The sequence below is a fragment of the Callorhinus ursinus genome, unplaced genomic scaffold (assembly GCF_003265705.2).
Source record: "Callorhinus ursinus isolate GAN/ISIS: 27379988/994484 unplaced genomic scaffold, GSC_fseal_2.0 scaffold14, whole genome shotgun sequence".
Lineage (NCBI taxonomy): Eukaryota > Metazoa > Chordata > Mammalia > Carnivora > Otariidae > Callorhinus > Callorhinus ursinus.
In genome coordinates this window covers 13271905-13294540 of record NW_027397076.1, presented here as the reverse complement: position 1 = coordinate 13294540, position 22636 = coordinate 13271905, and the positions used below count along the sequence as shown (strand labels likewise).

At 39.1% G+C, this 22636-nt stretch overlaps 1 protein-coding gene across 1 annotated transcript in view; it reads right to left on the bottom strand.

The window, feature by feature from the left end:
- The window catches only part of LTA4H (leukotriene A4 hydrolase), a 33151-nt gene that overhangs the window by 1968 nt on the left and 8547 nt on the right, over window positions 1-22636 (bottom strand). The window contains exons 4-16 of the mRNA XM_025882408.2: window positions 21525-21593; window positions 19523-19627; window positions 18480-18532; window positions 16036-16108; window positions 15626-15766; window positions 14806-14829; window positions 14276-14346; window positions 13703-13814; window positions 12789-12933; window positions 11489-11592; window positions 11008-11078; window positions 8315-8369; window positions 1932-2027 (exon numbers count right to left, since the gene is read on the bottom strand). Coding sequence (XP_025738193.2) covers window positions 1932-2027; window positions 8315-8369; window positions 11008-11078; window positions 11489-11592; window positions 12789-12933; window positions 13703-13814; window positions 14276-14346; window positions 14806-14829; window positions 15626-15766; window positions 16036-16108; window positions 18480-18532; window positions 19523-19627; window positions 21525-21593 — 1119 coding nt within the window. The remainder of the gene's footprint in view (window positions 1-1931; window positions 2028-8314; window positions 8370-11007; window positions 11079-11488; window positions 11593-12788; window positions 12934-13702; window positions 13815-14275; window positions 14347-14805; window positions 14830-15625; window positions 15767-16035; window positions 16109-18479; window positions 18533-19522; window positions 19628-21524; window positions 21594-22636) is intronic.

Genomic DNA, 22636 nt, shown 5'->3' with positions numbered 1-22636 from the left:
TGTATCATTTCAACAGGATTCCTTGGAAGAAAGGAGCTGGAGAGAAATTCTTAGCCAGATTAAAATCCTAAATATTTTATAATATAGAAATGTTAGATAAAAAGAAAAGAAACAAATGCTCACTACAATAAATTTTGTGCAAACTTATTCTGGATAAGGATGTTCTGGGAGCAAAGGGATAATTTAATTGGTGAGGTACATAGAGAATTAAATGAGAATTACTCTCCTCAGACTTTTTGGTATATATGAACACTAACTTTCTAACCCTTTCCAGAGTCTTTCAAGTTCTTCCTTATGCCTTGTAGATCTTAAATTTATTCCATTCTTCATGTTAAACCACAGTCCCTTAATTGTTTCCTCACTGATTACCCTCAGCTTTATCTTTGCTTATTTCCTCTGAAATCCCTTTTAAATGCTCTCAATCCCTACGAAATAGCAGTTTCTAAACTTTTATATTACAGACCCCTTTGAAAACCTGATGAGTAATATGGACCCTTTCCTCAGGAAAAAGAGAGATTTACTGTATAAACACAAATGTCTGTATACAATTTCAGGGGGTTCACAGACCTCCCGTGCCCATCTTAAGCCATGCTAAAAGGGGGAGCAAGTCTGATGAGGAAAGAAGGAAGAGCAGTTCAGTCTGGACAAGTAGGGAGGCTGAGGTGCTGCCAGGCAGGCGGGTGGCCACTCTCCTCTCCCAGAACGACTCCTCTTACAACACTCACCCCACGCTCGGGGAAGCATCTCTGCTCCGAGCACCGGACCCTTCCCAAATCCTTTGGTCTCGGCTAACCTCCAAGTCCGCCTTGGTAGGTCCACCGGTTAAGGTCACCTCCTAGACCCCCAACTTTCACTAATTTTTGCCATGCCTATTCCGGAGACATCCCGTCAGGCGCTGCAGACATTTACGAAACCTCGGTGACCTGATGCCCTAAAAATGGATTCTTGCAAAGCCCCTATTGCCTTAAATCCTAGCCGTCCTTGTGTGTTGATTCCACAGGAAACTCTGTCCAGTCTTCTCTATCCCTTTCAAGGTCCTCAGACCTAAGAGCACCTTTCAGTGTAACAGTAAAGACCCATCCTTCCCTCCCTCTCAAAATGCAGCCTCTACTTGCCATTTCACATGTTTTTTTAATTACTTGGGTCTGAAACCTTAAAATCTGCTTGGACTCCTTAATGTTAACCGCCAAATCCGGTCAGTCACAAACCCCATGCTTTCATCCTTCACCCCTGCTCATCTGGTCTGTTTCCTCCTTTCCTACTAGCTTCCCCTGCATGTCCTCCAAAAGTCCCCCAACGAATTTCTCCACCCACGTTCCTCATGTTGATCCACTGGCGGACTTGTATGATAACCCACCCTTTCCTCAAATGACTTTCCTGTTAAAGATGTTAGTTCCTTTTCTATCTACTAAAACAAAACCTAAGATTCTTAGCTTAGCATTCAAGATTCATCACATCTGATGCCACTAGCCGTTCTAGAATTATCTTCATTAACTGCTGCAACACTGAGGCTTGCTACTCCCTGGGACCTGAATTTCCACCTCTGCTAACACTGCTCTGGGCAAAGCAAGCCCCACTCCCACAAAACCTTTCCTTGACAATGCCAGTTGGAAGGGAGTTCTTCTTTACTGATTAAGCCTTTCTCAAATGATACCTAATATATGCCTCCTCTTATTGCCAAATTTTGTATGTGTGACCTTTCCTACTAGATTGATTATAAGCTTTTTGAGGACGTGCTATATTTCTTTCTTGCATATTTTCATGTTCACAAAACACTAAACATAATAAGCATTCAACAAATGAATGAATTTTATGTTATTTTTTTCCATTAGTTTTCACATTAACATTTTTTTCCCAAGTTGGGTTTGACAAAAAATGCTGCGTTTTTGTTATGCCCATTGTAATTTCTCTTGTTTTGAGCTAGTACTTACTCTCTGGAGCATCTGTGCTAAAAATTCATTCAACTGATGAGAAGAGAGATCCTTCAGGTCTCCTGAGGTAAATGAATTTAAATCATCTTCTTTGGCCTAAAATAAATGTTACCTGGTTATTTCCATTCATGTATGGTTTAAAAATATTTATTGGTCTATCTGACATAAAAGTAAAGATGAAGAAAAAGACAGAAATACAAGAATGCATAAAATGGTGAAAAATGTATTTAAGCCTTAGCTACTTTAATAGTTTTGAGATGATGTTACTATAACTTAAAGAGCTGACATGACTCCAAAAATCTATATTACTTAAGAAAAATTAGACTACTGGGGCACCTGGGTGGCTCACTCGTTAAGCGGCTGCCTTCGGCTCAGGTCATGATCCCAGGGTCCTGGGATCGAGCCCCACATCAGGCTCCCTGCTCCGCGGGAAGCCTGCTTTCCCTCTCCCACTCCCCCTACTTGTGTTCCCTCTCTCGCTGTCTCTCTCTGTCAAATAAATAAATAAAATCTTTAAAAAAAAAAGAAAAATTAGACTATTAATAGTAAAAGTGGAAGAAACTTTTGACATCCTTTGTACCATTCAAGATATACAGATTTTCAAAGTAAAGAAAACATTACAAAAGCATATCAACTAATAGGCCTATTTAAAAATTTGGGTAAAGGATCAAATTGCATATTCTCTTAAATATCACTAATGAACTGATAAGACCACAAACTGATGTTTCCCTCCGTCCCCACACATTCTGTTTTTCCCACTTAATCTTGGAAATCATCTAAGAAAAAGAAAAGTCTATCTGTACTTTTCTATTTAGGATTCACTGCCAAAAATCTTTGAGGATACGATTAAGAAATATTAAATAAAGCTTATCAAAGTAAGTATTTTTAAATCTTTAAAACTAGCTTTAAATTCTTTTAAACTAGGGTTTCTTTTTTTTAATTCTTTTTTTATTTTAATTCCAGTATGGTTAACATACAGTTATATTAGTGTCAGGTGTACAATATAATGATTCAGCACTTCCATACAACACCCGGTGCTCATCGTGACAAGAACACTCCTTAATCCCCAACCCCTGTTTCACCCATCCCCCCCTTAACCCCCCCCCAGTAACCATCAGTTTGTTCTCTATAGTTAAGAATCTGTTTCTTGATTTGTCTCTCTCTCTCTCTTTTTTCCTTTGCTCATTTGTTTTGTTTCTTGTATTCCACATGAGTGAGATCATATGGTATTTGTCTTTCTCTGACTGACTTATTTCACTTAGCATTATTCTCTAGCTCCATCCATGTCCTTTCAAATGACAAGATTTCATTCTTTTTTTTTAAAGATTTTATTTATTTATTTGAGAGAGAGAGAATGAGAGAGAGAGAGAATGAGAGATAAAGAGCACGAGAGGGAAGAGGGTCAGAGGGAGAAGCAGACTCCCCGCCGAGCAGGGAGCCCGATGTGGGACTCGATCCCGGGACTCCAGGATCATGACCTGAGCCGAAGGCAGTCGCTTAACCAACTGAGCCACCCAGGTGCCCGATTTCATTCTTTTTTATGAATGACAATATTCCATTATAGATATATACCATTAGAGATATTCCTTATCCATTCATCTATCGATGGACACTTGGGCTACTTCCATAGTTTGGCTATTGTAAATAATGCTCTGTAAACACAGGGGTGCATATATCCCTTTGAATTAGTGTTTTTGTATTTTTTGGGTAAATACCCAGCAGTGTGATTACTGGATCATAGGGTATTTCTATTTTTAACTTTTTGAGGAACCTCCTCCTGGCTTCTCCATAAACTAGGGTTTCTCTTAAGTTGAAAAGAAATATATGCAATGTTTAAAAAAAATCAAATAGGGACAAATGAAAAATTCCTTTGTTTTTGCTCCCTGTCTCCAAGTCCTATTCCTCAGTAACCAGTATTAATAGTTCCTTGTATATCCTTCCAGAAAATGTAATGTATAAATATATAACCTTGTAAAGAAACACTATTTTACACCTTCTTCCCCTTTCTATCTCACTGTGAAACCATACCTTAGTATCAAAATTTACAGATCTCATTCTCTGCTCAAAACACGCAGATTTAAACTGTCTATTAAGGATATATCATAAGTGGTAAAAACATGAAAAGCAATGGAACGATAAGCCAAAGGTCAAGGTAATGGTTACCCTGATGGGAAGGCAAGGTGGGTAGTGAGGAGCATGGGGCAGGGGAGGGGTGTTCCAAGGGTACCGGTGAGGTTTTATTTCTTAGGTTAGCAGTGGGTACATAGGCATTTGTTTTACAGTTGATTTTTACACCTTCAAACAGGTGATGTACATTTTTTTCATTTGCTTTTATTTAATATTTAAGAAAAACCACTCAGCAATCAAATGAGGCAACAAGAGGACTCGTTGTAATCACTAGTGGTTCCACAGATTACGAGTCCTCAGTCTGTCCCCGACACTGCCCGTTCCTATTGATACTGAACTATTTATAATCGTCCACCTTGGCTGCTGAGCCTAAAGGAATATCTAAGCAGAAATCAGGAGCAGAAGCAGTTTTACCAGGTGGGCTGCAGTACATTTTTCAAATGAAAACAGAGGTCCTAATACATCACATTGTTGTTAAAAGATCCCATTTCCCTTGGATCTCTCTTATGCTTTTCTCGATGACACGTCTGTGAACTACACAGAACACTGATCCAAGACACAGGTAGAAGAGCTGAAGCATGATCTGTGGCAAGAGGTATTACCAGATTTCCCTCCCTGCATAGACATGATCAAGCCTTTCTAAATGATTTAGTGTACATAATGAAACCCCTCTTCTAATCATAACTTAACACCTCTGGTCCCTGTCGTTATTTATGACACTGAACACAGGAAGCCCCCCACTCCAGGCCAAGTACTGACAGCAGATGTGCAGACGTGCACAACTAGCCTGTGGGGTGGGTAGCTGCCTAGATATCTTCTACCCCCTCAAAAAGATCCTGACCTAGATCTAAAGAGTAATGGTCTAACTTTGTTATGATGTTATGAGAATCTTCAGAAAGATGTTTATATTTTATTTTAAAGGATGGTATCTTTTCCCTGCAGTTTCTGGTTCCATTTTCCTGATTTGACTTACTCCTGATTTGTTTTTCTTCCTTCTTCTGGCTGTCAGAGGGTTCCCTCAAAACCTGGAGCTTTCTATGCCTCTTTCTTCTTCTCCACATCTGATTGGTTTTCAAGGTCTTAACTAGCTATTTAAAATTAAACCTCAAAAATCTTTAAACTCTTTTATTTCCTCCTGCACTCTTCTAGTTCAAACCCCTCAAGCCTTCCGATCTGACCTACTATCTCATCCGAACTACTAGCTGGCCTTCTTACTGACTCTAACTTTCCCATCTCAGCTGAGCCTATATATTACACAGCTTGACTACCGGTCCCAATAAACAGCTCTAGTCATTTCGTTTGCAATTCAAAAACCTTCAGGGATCCTCTGCTGTTTACAGATTATGGGTTACAGTCCTTTGCTTGACAATCAAGAGCCTCTGTAATAGGGAACTAATTTATCTTTCCAACTTTGTTTTCTCTCTACTAATCCATGTAGTCATCCAACAGTGAATAAATGTGGATGGCCCTGGGCATATAGAGGTGAATAAAAACAATTTCTGCTCTCTCAAGGAGCTTATGGCCTGGTGAAAGAAACAGATGCAAACAGTGTAGTAAAAAAATACAAATATAGTAAAAGCCTCCTTTAAAATGAGCTCCACTGAAACCACTCATTAGATTAACTGATACTGTCCATCCTCTCGTTATGTAAAATGAATGGACTCATGTCCAAGTCACACCCTATGCTCAGAGTGGGTGGGCCACCCCAAGTACCTGTGCTCTTCTCCTCCCCTGTTGATTTATGTGTTAATCACATCAGCTAGAACTGTCTCCAAATGTGCTGATGTCAGTTGTAGTTGTAATCAGGAAATCTCGTTGAATAATAGGTAAACTGATGAAAGCGGAGTGCCAAAAGAAAGAAATTTCTACAAATATTAAGTTTATTGCTCTGAGGGGCGCCTGGGTGGCTCAGTCGGTTAAGCGGCTGCCTTCGGCTCGGGTCATGATCCCATGATCGAGTCCCACATCGGGCTCCTGGCTCAGCCGGGAGTCTGCTTCTCCCTCTCCCTCTGCCCGCCGCTCTGCCTCCTTACGCTCTCTATCTCTGTTAAATAAATACATAAATAAAAATCTTAAAAAAAAAAAAAAGTTTATTGCTCTGAAAAATCTAAGTCAACTTTAACTTAAAAACTGCTGTACAAAAGAATGTTGCTACCGAATCTGTAGACAAGGTGCTTGTAAAAAGATGGGAATAACAACAGAAAAGTCTAGAAGGGATACACATTGCTTTGCAAGTGTATTTAAATTCTATTTCCACTTTAAAGAAACTAAAATTAGAAGTTACAAGTGCATTAAGAATGTAGTTTATGCAGTTGACATACAGCTTTGGCCCCATAGTCAAAGTTTGAGTAATTTATGTTTTCAATTAAAAAAGTGTCTTCCTTATGATCAATTTTTATGACACCCTGCTTTAACCAATTTTAACCAATTGTTTTCAGTTAGCTGACTGGTTAATTGAACTGGCTCACTGATTTGTTCCAATCTGGTAAGAGTACTTTAATGACAGCACAAAAAAAGCCAGAAATGGTGTGATGGGGCTGTTTACAGGATTCTCTGGGAGGTAAGGAAGGAAAGCCTTACTTAGCCTGGGATGAGGAGAGAATGGATGTGGGAGGAAGCAGAGAGCGCAGACTGTAGAAGGCACGAAGGAATGGAATAACACTATCTTCATGAAACTTGATGGAACTTAATGGAAGTCAGTGAGGCGATGGCCCCAGGTCAGAAGCGGGGGAGGGGGGTTGAGAGATGAACCAGAAGAATAGGCTCTAAGCTCTAACCAGATTGAACTCACCTCTCCATCTAGGCTCCATGTTTTGTTGCTGCTTTTTTTTAAAAAAAAACTGTTTGAACTCTGTCCCTCCCACCCAGAATGTCCTCCGCTCCCTCCTCCATGCCCAAACCATCCTCAGTCCTTGCTAAAATGCCCTCTTCTAGACAAAGCTCTCCTCCATGCTGCAGCCAGTCTCAGTGCACTCCCCCCCAGGTGGAAGTATCGGTTCTTTCTGGTAACCTCTCATTACTTCATCTGTGTCTTTTTCATGCTGCTCATCACTTACTGTTATTTATCACTAAACTTTAGAAACAAGTGTCAAACGGCAACATCTAAATTTGTTGCAGATAACGGGATGAAGGATAGCAAAATAGGCTACCCCCAAAGATGCCTCTTTAGGCATCTTTGCCTAAATCTAAAATCAATAAAATATTGATTATTTTAGCTGCAGGCTCTTAAAAAACAGGAAAGGCAAGGAGAGGTTTTCTCTGAACTGCACTCACTGCCTAAAGACAGATCTCCCAAAAGGAAACCAACTGTCCTAGATCCCCTCCCCTGGGAGTTTCATCAGTCAGGCAAGATTGACTCTTATCACGGGAAAGGAAAAAAAAAACTGACATCACATCCAGACGAACTTTGCCCCACACTATCATACCTCCTATCTATTCTTCTAAGGGCCCATTTATCTTTCCTAAAAATATTTTCCCCTAAAAGTTCTCTTTCCCTACTGAAATGGTATTTAATCCTGAATTCTGGGCCACCTCTGAGTTACATTTTTCCGTGGGCCTCTCCCCTGTATGCATGAGACAGACACATTAATACATTTGTTTTTCTCCTGGTAATCTGCCTTTTATTACAGAAGTCTCAGCTGAGAACTCAGAGGGTAGAGAGAAAATTACTTTTCTCCCCCTACAAGGATTATTCCTACATTTTCTGTTACTTTTCATGAAAGCATTACCCAGGGCACATCTGCACTCTGGTTTCTCTAAGGGTTATATTTCAGGATATACACAAAGAAGCTCTTCTTTAGGAGGTTCCATAGACGTCAACACTAACTCTGACTGAGAGAGCAGAAAGGCCTTCATTCTTCCCTAACAGTTGTACCAGCGCTCACCTAAGATCATTTTAGATCGACCTGGTATGGGTAAGGGCTGTATTTGAAGCAGTGTCTTACAAATGATTGATGAGGAAAAGAAGCAAGAGAAAATGCAAGTATTTCTGCATACCTTTTTTAAGACTTGAAAAGAAGCGAGAAAATGAGAACTAATACCACCAATATCTATTTGCTCCCCCAGCCAAACTTAACTTTACACATTGAGGGCTGGTATACTACCACTTCAGACAAACTTGGCTATTGAATGACCTTTCCAAATACATGAGTTTGTGAGTAAAGTACCCTCCCGCTCCCGTCCCTGCCACCTCCTTCCTGAGTAGAGACATATTTGTACAATTCAAAAAGGAGTCAAAATCACACATTAGTACTCACAGTCATCCACCGTTGACTTAAGGCAATGCAAGCATTTGTCAGCGTCATATCATAACTGCAAAGATGAAAAAATACTAGAGATTAAATGTCATAAAAATGTACCTGCTTTTCCATAAATGCAATGTTGAAGTTACAGAACATACTTAACTTACAAAGTTTTTTTTTTTTTTTTTTTTTAAAGACTTTATGTATTCGTTTGAGAGAGAGTGAGAGAGAGCAGGAGGGAGACAGCATGAGAGTGGGGAGGGGCAGAAGCAGGCTCCACCCTGAGCAGGGAGCCCGATGCGGGGCTCAATCCCAGGACTCTGAGATGATGACCTGAGCCGAAGGCAGATGCTTAACTGAGAGCCACCCAGGCGCCCCTCAAAGTTCTTTTTAAATAAAGCTCAGGGGGGCGCCTGGGTGGCTCAGTCGTTTGTCTGCCTTCGGCTCAGGTCATGATCCCAGAGTCCTGGGATCCAGCCTGTCCCACATTGGGCTCCCTGCTCCATAAGGAATCTGCTTCTCCCTCTCCCTCTGCCCGTACCTCTACTCATGCTCTCTCTCTCGCTCACTCTCTCTCTCAAATAAATAAATAAAAATCTGGAAAGAAAGAAAGGTAGAAAGATAAAGAACTCCAGAGTGTTGGAGATAGGAAATCTACCTGACTTAAATACACTGGTGTCATCTGAGAACTTAGAAATCCAAGTGGATACCAAATTAATGAAACACCTGATTATCCTCCGGAGCGAATGCCTCACCATCTCAGCAAAGATGGTCAAACACTTCAGTAGCATCCACTGAAGGTGCTGGGACTCAGGTGGGCACATTTAGGGTTTGCTGTGTGGCAGGCACAGTTCTAGGTGCTCATGACAACACAAAGTCCTTGCTTTTGTGGATTTTACATTCTGTTGTTCCAACTACCTAATCTTCCAACTTTGTAAACCATCCAACAAATCTGCGAATGCCTACGTGGCAGGCACGGTCCTAGACACCAGGAAATGATGGTGTCACGGGAGACCCTTGGGAGACTCTGAAATCATGTGATGATTTTGTTCCTCTCTTTTCTGAAGAGAGTGGAAATAACAAACTCTGACCATTAAAGCCAAGCAAACTGCACTAAAATCTGTGTGTTCTCAACTTAGAAAATAAATCCTCTTTTTTGCAACAACAATGGAAGAAACTATATAAGGTGCAAAAATTCTTGGAAAACATCCCTCTTTGTCCATAAATGATGCTTGCTTGCTGTGAAATGTTTCTAGAGAACAGTGGGTTCCTGCCCCTGTGGGCCTAAGTGAAATGAGTTTTTTTTTTTTTAAAGATTTTATTTATTTATTTGAGAGAGAGAGAATGAGAGCCAGAGAGCACGAGAGGGAAGAGGGTCAGAGGGAGAAGCAGACTCCCTGCCGAGCAGGGAGCCCGATGTGGGACTCGATCCTGGGACTCCAGGATCATGACCTGAGCCGAAGGCAGTTGCTTAACCAACTGAGCCACCCAGGCGCCCTAAATGAAATGAGTTTTGATTAGAAGTTACCTCTGAACCTCTGAAAGAGAGTTTGTGCCCTAGGGGAGATCATAAAGGGGTTAAAGCAGCGCCCTCCTCTGAAGTAGCTGCCAGTTAATCTTCTTGAAGTAGCCAGGCTGTGGACTGAAGAGAAAGCCTTTTGTTTGTCTCCGAGACCAAATGGGATCAGAGGTGGTAAACTGCTCAGGCAGTAAATCACCTTCAACTAGAACATTCCTTAGCACTGATTTCATAAGGAACAATAGGACAATACAAAACCTCTGCTGATCTCTTCCTGGGTGTCCTGAAACTTCCTTCTCATTGTCATGAAAAGAACTAGGTAAGGATTAGCCCAGGGAAGGGAAGCAGCCCTTACTTATGGCAAGGTCCTAAGAAAAGCAGTGAGCAAAACCAGATCAGAGCCCTGCTCTCATGGGGCTTCAGTGTTGTGGAGGAGAAAGACTTTAATAATCACACAAATTAAAATTACTACTGTGGTAACAGCAACGAAGAGGCCATACACAGCACCAGGAAACCCTAAATGGGGACCAGATTTGGTCAGAGAGATCAAGGAATACTTCCATGAGGAAGCGGTTCTTGAGCTGAGATTGGAATGACCTGGGTAAAGAGTACCGCCGGTGGGGGGAACAGCATGATCCTGGCTGGAACATGTGGTAGTTAGCATCCTCACATGACGATGTGTGGGGACCAGAGTTTAGGTCTCTGATTCGAGGAGAGTATTTAGTTTAAAAGGCAGTATATCGGAGGGGTAAAGCCTGCCAGGGTTTGAATCTCAACTCTTAACTACTTACTGTGCAAACTTCGGCAGGAGACCCTTACCTCGCTAAGCCTAATGTGCCTCCTCTGGAAATGGGGATGACAGATTGGAACACTGCTGTGATGATGACCATAATACTTAAAAAAGGTGTATTCCTTATTGCAGAGGTTTTGACAGAAAGGAAAATATCTTCTCTATATCACCATCCTTCAGCTGAAAGGAGGCATTCCATAATGATTTGCGATTAATTGAATTTATATTTGTAATATCATGGAAATTTTTTTTTCTTCCTCAGGGTTAAGGGTCAAACACCTACTATGTCTACTCTCTAACTAGGACCAGCTTAAGGAAGTCCTCAAACCCTGTTAGGTATTTTGACGGGCTCAAGGATTTTGGCGAGTAAGAAGGGACGCATTAGCAGGAAGTACCGACTTGGGTTTTACAGGAGGCATTCCAGGAGAGTAGAGCCAGGTGGTCCAGTCAACTTGATTGAGAAGATCAACCTGTGAACACGAAGAACACCGAGGTTGCTACGGAATAACTTTCTCCAATGGGGGGGAAAAATAAATCTAAAACAGACTTTTAGGTCCTCAAATCTGTAATTTTGTCTACACTGACAAGATAACTTCTAAGTCTCTTTCCTAAAATAAATTTATATTAACCAGCATTCTGTTCAATAAAGCAGGAAAATTAAATACATACAAAAAAATACACTTCTGAAACCTACTATTGCAGATCTCTCTGAAATATTCACATGTTGTTGAGATCACATTTTACATAGGAAAAAGGACCATGAAAGTTGAGTCTTAAATTCTAAACCAATACTATTAAGGAATTCAAGTCAGCCTAACAAATAGCCATTAAATACAGGTACATTGGGCATAAAAAATAAGAAAGCTTTTAAAAAGCCAACCTTATCTTTAAAGTGGGAATACAGGAAATCCTTCCAGTCATCAGTGGTTATGCTCTTGTAGGAAAACTTCTCCACATAAGCCTTTAGGAATCCTAGGAAAACCTCTAAGAGTAAAAGAGGAAAAAAAATTGATTAATGGAAAGGTAACTACTTAACATTTTTTTCGGTGCTTGGTATGGTATTCTTGACCATGGAGAACAGAGAGCTTTTAGAGAATAGGGAAACCAATAAGGGCTTTAGTGGTGAAAGAATGTTCAAGTCAGGAGGTAGGACTTAAGCTGGGCCTTGAAGCATATATGTAATTTGGTAGAAGGGAGAAGAGAAATCCAAATTACAAGAGGACAACGCAATGAAGAAACAGAGAAGGAACCCACAACCCAAATTCTAAAAGCAATGGCCTTAGTGTGACCAAGAGGAGGAGAACAAGATGGGACAGTCAGAATGTGTGCAGTTGAGGGAGGGCCTTCAAAGTCCACAAAGGAGAACACCCCAACACCTATCAGAAGGGGAAAGTTGCATACGTTCAGCACATCTATATCATGGACAACTCTGGTGGCATTAAAGAGCATAAGGTAGATTTGTATGTTCTGACATGGAAGGATGTCTGTGGAACATTGCTGAATTAAAAAGAAAACAAAGGTAGAACAAATTTTATATATGTAAAAATGATCCATTTTCTTTTCTTTTTTTAAGATTTTATTTATTTGAGAGAGAGAGAGAGCGAGCATGAGCAGGGGAGAGGGAGAAGCAGGCTCCCCACCTAGCAGGGAGCCCAATGAGGGACTCAATCCCAGGACCCTGGGATCATGACCTGAGCCGAAGGCAGACGCTTAACCTACCGAGCCACCGAGGTGCCCCAATGATCTATTTTCTGTAATTAAAATATATTTATTTGTCTGTTTGTTCATTTATATTTAGCAAAAGATCTGGAACCATAAACACCAAACTGCTGACAGTGGTTACCTGGGGAGTGGAAAGGGGCTGAGGGACTCTCACTTGTTACTCTTAGAAACTTCTGTACTACAGAATTTTTTTTCATTGAGTACATACTATTTTCCTAATTTTTAAAATACTGATGAGTTTTCTTTAAAGTTATGCAACACAATTTTGAATTCAGCATATTCAAGGTTTGAAGTAGAGAGGTCACATTAGAAGATGATACAGATTTTCTTCAGCAGCTACACACAGAATGAACCAGAAGAATAAAATGGAGCAAAAACAACAGTTAAAAATGCTTCCTTATTCTTCACATTGCCCTCAAAAAAAAAAAAAAAAAAATCAGAAAATGCCAACTACTTGCCTGGGCCCCCAAGAAGTTGTTCAAGGTAAAAGAGTAAAGCAAAGCCCTTCTCGTAGGGCACTGAAGAATATGCTACATCGGGGTCTACATTCGTCAGATCGACCACAAGTTTGGTGTAAGGATGTGTATCTCCAAAAGTCTTTATCTGCAAGACACAAAATTAGATGAATATTCAAATATGTTGGTTATTAGCATGCAAGCAAACTAATAAGGAAGTATTACTACACTCAAAGGGATAACTTTAGGGGAGTCTAGAACTTAAACTGAGAGACTAGAAATTGTAGGGTATGTTAACACAAATTTCTGTAAGTCTGTTAATGGAATGGCTACTTGTGTCATGTTCTGTGATAGTTCCTGCTCAGCAGTAGACTTTATTCTTATAAAAAACTAGAAAAATGTTTCAATGCCTGGTCAGCAAATTCAGCCTTCAGGCGGGAGCACGAAAAATTCCAACTAAGTAAATGACTATATTAATTGCGAAGACCCAATGAGGTCCTACTGATCATGACTGTGACATTACACAGGATAATGACTAGTATGTATCAATAGAGTATTATACCAGGGCACCTGGGTGGCTCAGCTGATTAAGTGTCTAATTCTTTTGCTTCAGCTCAAGTCATGATCTCAGGGCCCTCGATTCGAGCCCCATGTCGGGCTCTGTGCTCAGAGCAGAGTCTGCTTCGGGTTTTTCTCTCTCTCCCTCTGCCCCTCCCCTCCGCTGCTCCACACACTCTCTCTCAAATAAATAAATAAAAGCTTTAAAAAAAATAGAATATTATACCAGTATCTGCTTGATTTTTCACAGCTGTAAACATGGCTTTCTTGTTGCTACTTAGGAAAGCTAGTTTACAAACTAAACTTTCAAATGCCTATTCAACTTTGGAGAAATGCTTTTCAAAGCATGACTCACTTACCGAATTCTGTAGTTCTCCCCATCCTCCCAGTGCGTGAAAATGTCTGAACTTTTCACCAAACAGTCGTCCACAAATGTGGCGTTCCAAGTACACAGTATGGCCTTCGTTTAACCTGAAGAAAGATTTTTTGTAAATAAAAAACAGTGACACAGCTGCAAGGAACAAGCAATTTAATCAAGATATTTTCTTTTTGGCTTTAGTAAAGAATTGTAAAGCATGAACACTATAGTTTAAGCAGATTGCCTATTTGGCTACTCTGCATTCCATTCAGAACAATGGGAAGCGCAGCCCAGCAGATGGCAGCAGGGAAAATCCAGCCATGGTTCTCATTTTACGTGCCCACGTATTAAAATGTGACCCTACCAGGAACTAAGTAACAAGCATGGGCCAAATGCCCGTACTCTACCTGACAGTGTGACAAGTGTTGTGGAATTTTTTTTTTTTAAACTGTCTACCAAAGAGATGATGACAAAAACAAGATACTGCCACAAAACAATTTAGAGGGGCGGGAGGCAGGGAAAGAAATTAATAAGAAGAACCGATAAAGAAACATTAATAATAAAAAAATCTTACCAAAAGTGGTCCCAAGTTTTGTTGGTCACTAGATTTCCTGTCCAACTATGAGATATTTCATGTGCAATAACCTAAAGTGGAAATGATGTGTAGTAAATAGTGGAAGGGATTAGTGGTAGAATTGATCGCCTTACTCTAAAATAACTCTGTAAGTAAGCATTCTAGTTCTTTCAGTTCCACATTGTTCAATTTTTTTTTTAACATCAGCTGAGATATTCAGGGAGTTAGCTGAGCAAACAAATCATCATTTAGCCAAAGACAAAAGTATGGTTTAAAAAATTAGAAACAAAAAATTATTTAGAAAATATTAAATGGACACAACTCTCCATTAAAATATATTTCATAAACATCTGAAGAGATCAGATCATAAAATGTTATGAAATCTATTAAATCTTACTGTTAATATAACAACCCCTAAGTTATCTTTTATAACCGTATCTTCAACATAACAATACAATGGATATTTAAAAAAAATCAGCTGACTTAATAGTTCTTTGAGGGTAAGACCACAATAACAAATTTTAACTTACATTGGAGAGTGACTTGTCTCCTGCCTAAAAAAGACAAAAATTACCTTAGTATTCAAATTATAGACTATATTTAAAAGACTGCCTATATCAGGATGTATTCCAGCATTAATAGTGCACTGTATTTCTACACTGTCACACTCAAAGGGGTTCAAAAGCAAAGCATGTATTGAGAAAACAAAACAAAAAATGCACAACTAAAAAAATAGCATGATTCCTTCTCTCCCTCATCTGGGGAATTTTTCCATGACCAGGAAGGCCAGTATACCTATCTCCAACTTCCAGGAAACATTTCTCCTTCCATTTTTTTATATCTGTTCTTATTTCCCTTATGCACCTTATTCTCTCCTAATTACCCACAGCATATTTAAGAAAAGTCCGTAGTGATTTAAAGTAGCACACAAAGGCATATAAATTATAGTTATATACTGTAGGCCTAATCCTTCCCTATACATGCTAAAGTGAGTTTTTGTTTTGTTTGACCCATATACATGCCAAGTATATGCCAAGTATAAATGGTCTAGTGTCTGTGTCTGCATACAGAATTCGTTCATATATTTCTATGACGCCGCCTCCCCTCCCCCAACGCCCCTACACACCTTGAATATAATATTCTTATCTCCCTAATGGCCAACTTATTTTCTTTTTGAAAAAATGAGATGATGAAAATGACCGTAATAAGCAATAACATCAGGAAGAAGAGGTATATAAATAAGAGAAAATATTGTTTAAAACAAATAGATGATCAGGAGCCTAAGGCTCTTCACACCCAGCCATGTGTGTGTGAGAACTCAGCTGTGCATGCAGACATGCTCACACTTACCAGCAGAGTGGGGGTTACGAACGTGAGGCAAGGATTCTCCATGCCACCGTAAGGGAAGGACGGCGGCAGGACTAATAGGTCATATTGCCCCCATACGTACGGTCCTCCCAGATCTTCCGCAATTTTAAGCATAGACTCAGTCTGGAAAATGAGTGCATATATATTTACGTGTCTTAGTCATTACGATGATGAATTTCTTCAAAGTACATATTGCTTTCTACAAAGGTTATGAGTTAAGGATGCTCATTTTAGATGATATTGATGCAAAAAAAGTAGCAACTGCAAATCCACACAGAATAAGAGATATTTGATTCTCTTACCAATACCACTTAACACCATCACATTTCATACTAAAAGTCTTAAATCTATTGTCTACCAGGATTATTAAAAAGGGTAACTATATGACCAACCTCAGAAAATTCATAAGCAGACTTTTCCACCTGCTCTTTCTCAGACCAAACCAATGTTCTTGGGCCAATCTGCCTGAAAAATTAAAAGGCTTAATAAAAATGAAGTTCAAGACACATTACTTACTTGGTTCTAGGAAAGAGCTAAAGTACTGTAAAAGTACTGTATACACATCCTGACAGTAGTAGTATGCTTTACCACGTGCTTTTGGGGAGGAGGGGAGGTTTAATGGCTTCTCTAAGATACAATCCCCTTGTATGCACGCCAATAAATAGGCAGCTCTATAAGGAGGCCCCGTCTGGGCCAAATGAAAACAGAGACATAAGGTGCCCCCAAAGATTAGCTTACTGGCTCTGGTAAGAACTTTGGGGATCTAGTTTCCTCTCACAATCTCACAACTATAGAAACCCAGTCATGGCTCAGTAAGAGGTTATTTGTTATGCACTTAAATGTTGAACACTCATAGAAGAAGAAACAAACAGAAAAAGAAGGAAATCCTGTCACGTGCTAGAACATGGCTGAACCTTGAGCACATCATGCTGAGTTAACCAAGCCAGTTACAAAAGAACAAATACTTTCTGATTCCACTTAGGAGGTCTCTACAGTGTTCAAACTCATAGAAACAGAGAGGAGAATGGTGGTTACCTAGGGCTGGAGGGAGGTGGAAATGGGAGTTGTTGTTTAAGGGGTATAGAGGTTCAGTTTTGCAAAATGAAACAGTTCTGAAAATCTGTTTCACAACAATGTGGATATACTGAACACTACTGACTACTGAACTGTACCTGTAAAAATGGTTAAGATGGTAAATTTTGTGGGGTTTTTAGCCACAATTTAAAAAAAAGAAAAAACAAATAGAACTATATATCACTTACATAGGACTAAAACACAAAATATTTTTTTCATTTAAATTTCATCCTAAAAATTTTATGTGCACCAAACCCCATACAAGATTTCACCAGGGTGTCCTGCCCCAGAGAGGCGGTAGATTCTAGAGCAGTTGCTTCTCAAACTTTAATGTGCATACAGATGGTCTGGGGGGCTTGTTCATATGCAAATTTTGATTTAGTTGCTCTGGGAAAGGGCCCAAGAATTTGCATTTCTAACCAACTCCCAGGTGATGCCAAAGCTATTATTGGTCTCTAGACCACACCGGGTAGCAATGGTAACCCGCATTAATCCGACAAATTTAATGAGAGCCACAGATATGAGCTGCATATGTAATTTTAAATTGCCTAGTGGTCACAACTGAAAAAAGCAAAATGGAAGCATATGAAATCAATTTTAACAATACAGTTTGTTTAACCCAATATATCCAAAGTAGTATCATTTCAAGATGTAATCAACATAAAAATTATCGATGAAATATTTGACATTCTTTTTTTCATACTAGGTGTTTAGAAATCTACTGTGTATTTCACACTCCCAGCACATTGCAGGCCCTGTGTGGTTAACGGCTGTTGCATCCCACCCAGCATGTCTTGGCCCCACGGGCTGCAAAGTCAGACAGCCTAGATCTGGGTCCTGGCCCTGGCACTTCCTAGCTGCGTGACCCGGAAGCAGTTATTAATACTCACCGAGCATCAGTTTCTTTATTGGTAAGATGGGAAAAACAATCACATCTACTCCACAGAGTTGCGGGGGTTCTGTGCCATAACGCACTGGGGTCGGCACACAATAAGCCCTTGTAATGGTCAGCGCTGTGACAATTACTAGAATTATCATTTAGTGAGTGTTTCCTGTAGGCCAGGAGCTTTCCCTATATTGGGTCGGTTAATCCTCACAAAAATCCTTTGAAGTACAGACTGTTCTTTCTAGTCTTTAGGTGAAGAAAAGGAAACTCAAGAGGTGAGCTGCCCAAGAATGAGGATAGTAACTGCTTGGAGCTGGACCTGGAATCTGAGTTTACCTGACTTCTCGATCTTGTCCACGTTTCCGGCAATTTAAAGAATGTGACAACTATGGGTATCCTTAACTTTCATTTGTTTAGAAATAAGACTTAATAAAAAATTAAGAAGGAAGGGCTCCCTAGCTATTGGTAAAATTTCAATAAAATATCTTTTATTTCTGTAATATTTATAGGTGTCCAAGTGCTTTAACATATTTTACCTCACTTGTTTAGGGAAAAGGGAAATATTACAATTTCAAGGATGAGGAAATGGAAGTTATGAGAAGTGACTAGTTCAAACTTATACTGGAATCCAGATCTCTAAAGGCGAGAGTATGCTTATTCTGCAATACCTAGAAAATCTGAAGGGTGACTGGTAAAGACTTTTTCATTTAAAATTCATTGTTTTTTACATTTTATAATTAGATTTGAATTTTTCCAGAGCTGTCAGTTTGGTATCTTGAGACGTGCACAAATGAGCTACTAGTTAATCTTGCCAGAGGTTCAAGATACTTGAAGTTTAATCTTTTCGTAAACCTCAAAATTTGTTCAAAAGCTCACCTGCTTTCTAAAGCTCCAACAACTAAAGCAATCAAGTAGCAGGGGATGGGCACCTAAAGGGGCAAAAAAACAACAACACACACACATGCTCAAATTAGTACTTAGAAATGTTACAGAGTAAGATAATTCATATTTAAAAGTAAGTAAATTCCTTTTCAAATCTCACCGGTCTCATTTTTAGGGGGTCAAATAGTTCAAAATTGTGATGTAAAACATTTCAAAACATCTATTTCTCTTTTATTTTACTAGGAAAGACAGCGTCTGAAATGTGAAAGACATGACTACACATAATATTACTGGGTCCATTTCAAGCATTTCTCAGAAATTAACCTGTAAGAAGGAACTGTGCTTTTTTTCTTAAGCTTTTCGGTTTTTTCCTTGATGTAAAACAATTTTTTACTTCCTTTTTTTTTAAGACAATCCTGGTATATTTGAGAGACATATAAAATAATCCAGCAATAAGAGGATGCTGAAGGTTCGGGAGCTTGGAATCCCAGATGCTGGGGTGGGAGCAAAATTGTCCACTGTGGTTCAATTACATGTTCTCTTTAGAAGGTCAATTAAAAAAAAAAAAAAGCATGCATAAACACACGCAATTCATTAAAGGTCAAAGATACAAGTCAAATTACCAGCTACATAGGAATTTGAACCTTAAGGACTGTGACAGAGTTGGTTTTTTTTGGGGGGGGGTCTAATATAGCTCTTCCATTGGTAAACACTAAATAACCACAGGCCTGCACTGTGGTAGGAGGGTGGATAAAAGTGTAACTTAAAACAACAGAAAACCTGCTGCTAACTGAGATGAGGGAGAATGGGATCAGGCCACACTCCCTACTTTGCTTATCCAGCAACCCCTTTCTTTAGTCCAGCTCTGTAAATAGAGCCCAACACTTTACAAGCACAAAAGAAATGAAGAACACAAAAGACAGAAGCTGCTTTTGAAATTCTGAAATATTTCAAAAGCAATTTTACTCTCTGGATGGATAAAAGCTATTTACAGTTCACCAGCAATTAAAACAAAAAAGGAGGCCCTCAGATCTTACTTTTTGGCTGAATTTATATATTTTCCTGCTCAGGTCTTCTGGGTCAGGTGCTTCTCCATCACGAATGGCACTCATAAGTGCCACCAATTCTTTAGGAACAGATACCTAATCAAGAAGAGAAGTCATTTCCAGTTCTAAAGAAAAGAGTCTATGTATCTTAAACTGCATGTGTAATAGACAATGAGCCCAGTAAGTCTGGACATACCAGGTTTATAAATAAAATTAGTGATATATAAAACTGGCTTCTTTAAAAATGAATGTGAGGTATCTATCCATTCATCCATCCATGTTAAGAGCATTTGGTAGAAACTAGATTAGAATTCCAGTTCTGCTACTTACTAACTGCATGGACTTGGGAAAATAATCCCCCTAAGCCTCAGTTTCCCCATCAAACAAGGGTAATTCCTCATAGGACTGCTGCAAAGAATAAGTACAGAAGAAGAGCCCAGCAACCTTCCTGGCAGGGCTAGCCACCCCTGGCTTCCTTCACACCCTCAGAACAGATTCACAAGGTATACTAGGTATACTCACTTTAGGACAGAGAATACAGTTTTGAACAGTTTTATATTTAAACCATACGCTTGGAGTTACAAATCAAAGAGCTTTTTAAGGGTCATGATTGTGAGAAACTAAGAGTTATTGCCCAAAACTATGAAATATTTTGTCTGGGAATTTGTGTGGAAAAGATGCTGATGGGGCAAACCTTATGGTCATTTAAAAAAAAATTTTTTTTAAAGATTTCATTTATTTACTTGAGAGAGAAAGCAAGAGAGAGAGAGAGAGACCACAGTGGAAGGAAGGGCAGAGGGAGAAGCAGGCTCCCCGCTCAGCAGGGAGCCCCCTTATGGTCACTTGAATGTGCACCCGAGCTCCATGATTCTGAAAATTTTATTTCTAATGAATGCTAGAATCAAGGACTATCCCTTCAATATTAATGATCTAGCAAACATACATCCCGTGAAGTTCTAGATTTTCATATTCTTCTTGCCTGGCCCAGTATTTAAAGCTATTTCTGAGGCAGACACAGAATCAGAACCTCCAAAACCAGTGCTACAACAACCATAAATCTAAAGCTAAAAAGCCTCGGGAAATAATTTAGTTCTGCTTCTTCCCTTTATTTAGGTGGTGATGTGTTATACAGATGAGACAACTCAGGGTTTTGAGGTCATAAGACTTGCCCCAGGTCATGCAGTTAGTAAGTGGTAGAGAAGAGTCCAAAACCTGGGATTCTTTGTCTCCAAGTATATGGTGTTCTATAGCACTAGACATACTAGGTGTGGTTCAGTTGTGGGATGATCTCAGATCAAGAAGCCCCCATAAAGACAGGTTGGTCCTCAATTCTATTTGCTTGGTCTGAGTAGGTCTGGCCTGGGACCTAGTATGTACATAGGTAGGTATGTATGTCTTTAGTATTACTTAGTTAGTTAGTACTTATTTATTATTATAGTCCTTTTTGTAAAAGAATTAGCAGTACCTACAACAGGAATCAGGTGGAAATGTAGTCAGATAAGTCTGCAAACTATGCCTGTTAGGGGACCGAGATAGAGGTTCACGTGGCTATAGAGAGCATTTCTAGAAACTTTAATCCTGCAAATGTTAATTTTTTGAAGTTAAAAGATGTTTTCCCCAAATTCTTGTTTTGAGGTCCGCTATTCTGAATTCCTTTTAAAATCAGAATAGTACCCATTTCCTTTTATTACACTTATGTTCAAAACTGCCTTTAAAAGAGAGATGCAGGGTCGCCTGGCTGGCTCAGTCGCTGGAGCATGTGACTCTTGATCTCAGGGCTGTAAGTTCAAGCCCCACGTTGGGTGTAGAGATTACTTAAAAATAAAATTTTTAGAAAACAGACGCAAAATAAGGTCCACATCTTCTTTGTTATATATTTCATGTAGAAGTTAATTAAGTAAAATATTACTAACTATAAAAATCCAGTTATTAACTCTGCTTATCATTTACTTATATGAGTCATTTAATTCAGTTAATAATTTGTGATACTTACCTCTGCACTGTAGGTTAATTTCACAGAAGGAGTATCCTGGCAAGGAAGAATTGCTCTGCAGTGGATGGCCTGGAAGGGTGGAGGGAAAAAGAAAAAGCTATTCCCCTTTCTTATAAATCAAGTCATTAAGAAATTATTAAAATTGCAGCACTGCCCTTTGACACATTCTTTTTAAAAATATGTCTCCCTTTTTTTCAAATCGCGGATAGAAAAGTCTGATTTCCCATTTTAATGTATGGTCAATCCTCACATTTCAGTTGAAGCATGAAGCAATGTTAAGCATCGTCTCCTACTCTCTGCTCTGAGTAACAGCAGTACTCAGTGATGCTGGTAGGGATCCTGAGCAAAAAGTCTCTTTAATGAAATAAAATTGAGAACCATGCATACTACATCCCCGTTCATTTGGAACATTAGCCTCCTGGAGACTCTGAAAAGGCCTACAATAAAGAAACCTGTTTGAATTCTTACACTTGTTTTAACAGGAAACTATCTTGCTCTAGTTAGTTATTAACATCTAATGGGAAGCCCATTAGATGTTCTGAGGAAAACAGTTTGGGGAGTGTTGCTAGAGGCTTGACATTCCAATCTTGCAGGAAACTTTCAAAGTAAAAAGTAAGAAGAAAAGGAAGGAGAAAGAACGGTCTTTCTCAATACCATCTAGACTTGTATTTAAATTTAAGCCTAAGGTAGTATCTATTACTTAGGAATACTGAGAGGATTAAATGTGCAAAGTATCTAATATAATGTTGGAAAATACAGTAAGTGTTTAATGAAATGATTAATTGTAAATTATTTAATTGTAATTGTAAATTACTTAATTACTTTAATTAAGTTAATTGTAATTGTAAATTATTTAATTACTAACGGAATTAGTTTTTTCTCTTTCAGAAGATAGTTTGATATGTATTAGGCTTGTGACAGATTGTCTCTACTGATAGGATTCTTTATTCTTAGTTTTTAAACAGAAAACAGAAATAGTTTAAATCGTATCATTTTAAAGGTCATTTAATATGTTTACATAACATATACATTTGTAAAAGTATAAGGAAAATCTGGAATGGTTGCACACCTAACTCAGTGGTGGTTACTTCTGGGCAATGGTACCTGAAGAA